At 48.2% G+C, this 6,564-nt stretch overlaps 2 protein-coding genes across 2 annotated transcripts; both read right to left on the reverse strand.

The window, feature by feature from the left end:
- Positions 1-67: 67 nt before the first annotated feature.
- On the reverse strand, positions 68-3,700 carry LOC105571257 (the record flags this gene model as incomplete). Its single annotated transcript, XM_012028722.1, has 1 exon — positions 68-3,700. A coding segment is annotated over exon 1 (3,633 nt), but the record flags the coding sequence as incomplete, so codon positions are not given.
- Positions 3,701-4,045: 345 nt separating this feature from the next.
- Positions 4,046-5,332, reverse strand: LOC105571258. The gene has a single exon (XM_012028723.1). The coding sequence runs from the start codon at positions 5,330-5,332 to the stop codon at positions 4,046-4,048; it is 1,287 nt and encodes a 428-aa protein (XP_011884113.1).
- Positions 5,333-6,564: the final 1,232 nt, after the last annotated feature.

Here is a 6,564-nt window from a genome sequence, read left to right on the forward strand (position 1 = left end):
TTCCGCCCGCCTTCGACAAGTGATTCGTCGAATATTCCCTCTCGGGGTCCACAGGCAGGATACATACTTTAGCTATCGGTCTTTTGTAACTGGAGGAGGCAGTCTGTAAAGAGACAACTCTGATTAATCCGTCGGCTCCTGGATGCAATTGTGTGATTCTCGCGAGGGGCCATTTTCCGGGCGGATAACGTTCATCCACCATTAGTACCAAGGATCCCTCCTTAATTTCATGCGAGGGGTGATGCCACTTGGATATGGCCTGATATCGCTGCAGGCATTCCGAGGACCACCGGTTCCAAAACTGATCCAGCTTCTGCTTGAGAAGTTGCCAGCGAGAAAGACGCGAAGTTATTTCCGTTGCCAAATTTGGTTCTGGGATAATAGCTGGAGGTTCCCCGATCAAGAAATGCCCTGGAGTTAAGGCGGAGTAGTCATTGACGTCTTCGGATAGTGGACACAGCGGCCTTGAATTGAGGACAGCTTCTATTTGTATGGTGACAGTCGTCATTTCTTCGTATGTTAGCACCGCTTCTCTCAGAACCCGTTTCAGGTGGTATTTTGTGGACTTGACTGCGGCCTCCCACAGTCCGCCGAAGTGTGGCGAAGACGGAGGATTAAATTTCCACTCCGTACCGTCTGTAGCGAGTAAAGAGGCTAGCTCTTTCAGTTCGGTGGAAGAAGAATCAAACTGGCGTCGCAGCTCAGCGTCAGCTCCCAGGAAATTGGTTCCGCAGTCACTCTGTAGGGTATTGCAGATGCCCCGCCGGCCGGTGAAGCGCTTGAATGCGGCGATAAAGGCGGCAGTGGTGTAGTCCGTAACTACTTCTATGTGTATCGCGGAGGTCGCGAGGCAAATAAAAATGGCGAGGTAGCCTTTATAGGTGCGCGCCGCCCGCCCTTTCCAGGTTTTTAATGTAATGGGTCCGGCATAATCTAGACCAGAGTTTTGAAAAGGTCTCGCCGGTGTAACTCGAACGGACGGCAGCTGCCCCATGAGTTGCTGTGCCCGAGTACCTCGATAGCGCGCGCACCGTACGCACTTCAATATGCGCGATCGTACAGGTGCTCTTCCACCGATGATCCAGAATTGGTTTCGGATACAATTTAGGGTAACTTGCGTGCCTCCGTGCAATGTTCTGCGATGTGCATCGTCTACTATGAGGATTGTGAGCGGTGATCTTCTTGGTAAGATGAGGGGGTGTTTAGCTTCCGGATCGAGTGCCGCATTGTGCAACCGTCCTCCAACTCGTAAAAGTCCCTCGCTGTCCAGGAAGGGCGTGAGCCTTACCAGTGGGTTTGATTTTGGTAACGGATTTCCCTTTGTAATATATCGAATCTCGTTTGAGAACCATTCCCGTTGAACTAGCCGTACCCATATGTCGCGGCTTTGAGTTATTTCAGTCGGCGTCAGGGGGTAGTGCACCGGTGATGATTGCGGCAATTTTTGGAGCCTTGCGGCGACTCTACGGCAGGTGGCCGTGACTCGCAATAGCTTTGTGAGGGAGGAATATTTATCCAATAGATTCCAGTAGGAATGAGCCGGGGCGGTCGCGACCATGACTTGCCCGGGTCGTTCTTCTAGATTGATACCCGATTCTGGTCGACAGTTTTCAGAAGGCCAGAATGCCTTTGCTTCCTTTAGCCAGCTGGGGCCCTGCCACCACAAGGGGTGGTTAATCAATTGATCCGGTCTGAGGCCTCTTGAAGCGCAGTCCGCAGGATTCTCTTTCCCAGATACAAAATGCCACGAGCCGTTAGGGATGATTTCTTGAATCGCAAGCACACGGTTGTGGACGAAGTCCTTCCATCGTGCCGGGTGAGCGTTGATCCAGGTGAGCGCAACAGAAGAATCCGACCAACAATACAAGGATGATTCTGGAAGCTGCAACGCCCGAACTGTTGTTTTTATCAGACGCGCCAATAATAGTGCGGCGACCAATTCTAAGCGAGGGATAGTGGAGCGTTTTATTGGTGCTATCTTTGTTTTAGAGCACACTAATTGTACAGAAAACGTGCCGTCGTCCTGAGGGATCCTCGCGTACACGGCAGCTGCCATCGCGAGTTGAGAGGCATCCGAGAATCCATGCAGTTCTATCTGAGAGGTGGAACGTACACCTTTAAGCCATCTTGGTATAGTAACTTGCTCGAGTTCCGAGAGCTGTTGTCGGAAGAGCGTCCATTGGTCCTGTAGGTCAGAAGAAGTGGGATCGTCCCATCCACTCTTTGTTAGCCAGAGTTGCTGCAAAATGATTTTAGCACATACGAGGATGGGTGAAATCAGTCCTAGCGGGTCGTATAGCTTCGCGATAGCGGATGCGATTTTCCGTTTGGTGAGCGTAGTATCCGTAGTCGTTGATACGGAGAAGTGAAATGTGTCCGAGTCCGGTCTCCAGATGAGGCCTAAGATTTTGTGGAGAGTTGGTTCGATCTCAACCGTAAGATGTGAGTGTTCATTAATGTAAGGCAGAATCTCCGGACAATTGCTGTTCCATTTCTGTAATGGAAATCCGCCCGCCTTGCAGATGTTGCTTAACTGCTCGGTGATAACCTTGGCTTCCGAAATGGATTCGGCTCCTCCGAAGATATCGTCAACATACCGGCCTTTAGTCAAGGGGGTAATAGCGTGAGGAAATCGAGAACCTTCGTCTTCGGTGAGCTGCTGCAACGTGCGTAATGCGAGGAACGGCGCACAATTTAGGCCGTACGTTAACGTTGTGAGCTGGTAGATTTCTGGTTGACCGTCCAGCCCTTTCCACAAGATTCTTTGAAGATCCCAATCGTCAGGATGAATGGCTATTTGCCTAAACATTTTCTCGATGTCGGTTGAAAATAAGAATTGATGAGTGCGAATCCACAGTAAAATGTCAATAATGTCGGTCTGTAATTTGGCACCGGCATGAAGAATGTCGTTGAGCGACAATCCCTGAGTTGTAAGACTCGATCCGTTGAATACCACTCTCAGTTTGGTGGTGCTGCTATGTTCTCTGAGCACTCCATGGTGAGGTAAGTAATATGCCATAGTGGCTTGTTCCTTTTCGCTGGTGACCAGTTTCATATGACCCAGGCGTTTATATTCGTTTATAAAGTCCGCGTAGAGCTGATGAAATGCAGGATTTCGTGAAAATCGTTGAAAGAGTCCTTGTAGGCATCCGAGCGCTCTTTGTTTTGATTCTCCCAGAACAGAGGGGTCCGACTTGAGGGGGAGGCGAACCACGTAACGTCCTGTGGTATCCCGCGTGTGTGTGGATAAAAAATGCTGTTCACATTTTTCCTCGTCTTCCGTCCGAATGGAGGTAACCGAAGTAGGGAATTCCTCTTGCGTCCAAAACCTGGCGAGGAGATCTTGTAAGTTTCGATCGGCAGTACAATGATGCGCCTGTACCGAGTGAGATGTTTCCGCGGAGACTGGTCCGGAAAGAACCCAACCAAATATGGTTCGTTGTGCTATCGGTGAGGAACCTTCTCCTAGTTGCAATCCAGGTAGTATTATAGTACCGTAATTGTCAGCCCCTATGATTATGTCTATGTGACCCGGAGTTGAAAAGTCCGGATCTGCCAGCTGTAGTCCGGCGACATGAGGCCATATTTGTTTATTCATTCGAAAGGGGGGTAGTTTAGCGGTTAACTTAGGTAATATATATGCATTAACTTCACATTCGGAAGTATCCTCGTAGAGAGATTTCAAACGTAAGGTGACCATTCCTTTGGTACGACCCGAGTGATTGCCCCCTATCCCGATAAGCGGGATGGAAGCAGCTAATCGAGGAAGGTTTAGACGCTGTGCCAGATTTTCGGTAACGAAAGACAGCTCGGATCCTTGGTCGACGAGGAGGCGGACGATCCGACAGTTCCCGTTATGTGATTGCAGTAAGGCTCGGCACGTAGCGAGCAGAGTGAGATTTCCCGTTGGAAGCGCCCGTCCTGAATGATGTGCACACGCATCGGTGAGTTCGCACGGCTGTTCCTGAACTTGGTCGCGAAGAAGCGTAGGCGGGGATCCTGTCGGAACCAGGTCGTGTGATTGGACCGCCTCGTGGTTTAATTGTCAGCTCGTTGCTGGCTGTTCGCTGGGCGTAACTTTGATGTCCGTCGGAGGTTTCGTAGCCGTTTCGGCTTTTACTTCGTGTAGGGATGTGTGATGCCTCTTGCCACAGGTCAGGCAACGCTTTGTGGATTTACAATTCTTGACATTGTGCGGACCAAGGCAGTTGAAGCATCTTCGGTGCTTAATGATGATGTCTCGGCGTTGTTTGAGTGTCTTCGGCCGGTAGCGGTCACATTTGGCTATGTAATGCGAATCTCCACACAACGGACAACCGCCCGATCCTTTAGGGGGCGGGGTTGTGGAGGAATGGGCAGCGATACTTGCGTGCGGTCGGCGGGAGTTACTACCGGGATGATCCCTTTTAGATCCCGTTACAGAGATAGGTTGAAGAATCTCCAACGCTCTTGTTCTTCCATCCAGAAATTCCTCAAACTGAGCGAAGGTCGGAAAGGTAGGGGACGAACCGAGTTTTACCTCCCATGCCTCGCGTGTTTCCGAGTCCAAGAGTCTTGTAAACTGATGTAACAGTAGGGGGTCCCATTGGTGTACGGAACAGTCGAGAGCCCTTAGAGCACCGAGGGCTTCCAGAATGGTCGTTAGAAAAGTCCTGAGTCCGTTCGCGCTTTTATTCTTGAGAGGTTTCAGGCTCATTATGCGGTCGAGTTGTATGTTGATTAAGAATCGTTTGTTTTCATATCTTGAGACCAGCAGGTTCCAAGCTACTGCAAAGCTATCTCCCGCAAGCGATAGGTTGTTGATTAATTTTGCCGCCTCTCCGGTCAGACACGTCTTCAAATAATGCATCTTCTCTACCTCTGTCAAATCGGTGTTGTGTTTAATCATCGAGCTGAACAAGTCGTGAAACGTTCTCCAGGAATGATATTCTCCAGAAAAGCTTGGTAACTTAATCCTTGGTAATGCGCTGCGCGGTAGCAATGGACGGGCCGTTGTCTGCTCAGCAGGTGTCGAACCGGAAGGTTGACTCACGCTGTCCAGTTCCTCTTGTCTGGTGAGTAGCTTCGCTCGTGAGAAGACGTAAAAGGCTTGGCAACGCTCGTAAAGGCGTTCCGTGACGTAGGGCTGACTGCTCAAACCGTCACTCTCAGAAAGGCAGAGACTTTCGTGTTCCTCTTGAAATCTGTTCCAGTTTTGTTCCAATAAAGCCAATCGGGTGTTGATAAGCTGACGGTTTGGAGACGGAACGTCTTCATCGTTGAAATCAGCTGCTTCTTGGATCAAGGTAAATCGACTCCTTTGAAGCGAGATTCGAGCGTCGACGTTGGTCATCCTGATCGGTGTCGAGTTTGGTGCCGAAGTTTATAGAATCTTGACTTGGGGCAAGTGTACAAGGCGGTGGATAATCGCAGCCACCGTAGGCCTCTACTTTTAAAGCGATTAATAGAGAATGCGAGTTATGCTGCGAGCCTGGCTCGCTCAATAGAATGTGTAATCCTGTGAGAGTTGGTGGCGAAATACATATACAGTATACATAGATAACATATATATAAGATACACACATATGAGAAAATACAGATATATTATACACATATAGCCGGACCAAGAGTTTACTGCAATTAGCGTGTAGGCAAATGCGTTGAGCAAGGCGATGTCCAGTATGCAATAAGTGATCAGTAACGAGTAATGGTAGAAGATAATGTTATCATTAGTATTGATATAGTTCAAACGCAACTTGAATATATTACATAATTGATAATGGAATGAATAAAAAATGGTGTGGATTACCAGCAACAGTAGAACTACAAAGAATTAATCGTACGAAAATAATGAGAACTCTTCTTTTTGTTAATATATAAGAAAATTAAAGGAAACTCTTGATCTCGTTAGAGCATGACGTGAGCAAATAAAGGTTATCAATAAACATCAAGGAAACTTTCATATGAGAACAATAGAACACATTAGAACATAGCATATAGAGTGTCATTCAGAACAAAGAAAATATAGCACATCGGATAATATAGCACAGATATGGTAAATATGTAAACCACCGAGCGCGCAATGTGCGGCGACTCGAGATCTGATGCAATATGTTAGTGACAATGCTCTACCAAACGGTAGCATGTGGTAAGCTCGTGAAATCCGACCAATGCGCGGAACGCAGCAACGGTACGGGAATCACGTGTTGTCGTATGGCTCAGATCGTGAGACTTAATTCGAGGGGGGTGACATCGCATGCGTATTTACTGAAATCTCTAATGCTTTGAATGTTTACAAGCGTCCGGCCTTGTGACCGGCGCCGCATCAAGTATATTTGAAACTCGACAGTATGTGAATATCGGTCAATTCCGATTAGGATGTCTTATGAATGCAATAATGAAGTCTTTAGGCCTTTATCCCGACGGGGAAATGGAATCATTGGAAAGATTATGTCTCCGTCGTCTCGATCTTTAGCCACGAATAGCCCGAGTTAGTAAAATAAACGAAAGATGGTTGACAATTGCAAAACTGCCATCGCCCAACCCTGCTTCCCGAGTACGGATCCGGCTCGAAGGACCAATTAA

Source organism: Vollenhovia emeryi, unplaced genomic scaffold, assembly GCF_000949405.1.
Source record: "Vollenhovia emeryi isolate VEMERY1.0 unplaced genomic scaffold, V.emery_V1.0 DF940949.1, whole genome shotgun sequence".
In the NCBI taxonomy this organism is placed as follows: Eukaryota; Metazoa; Arthropoda; class Insecta; order Hymenoptera; family Formicidae; genus Vollenhovia; species Vollenhovia emeryi.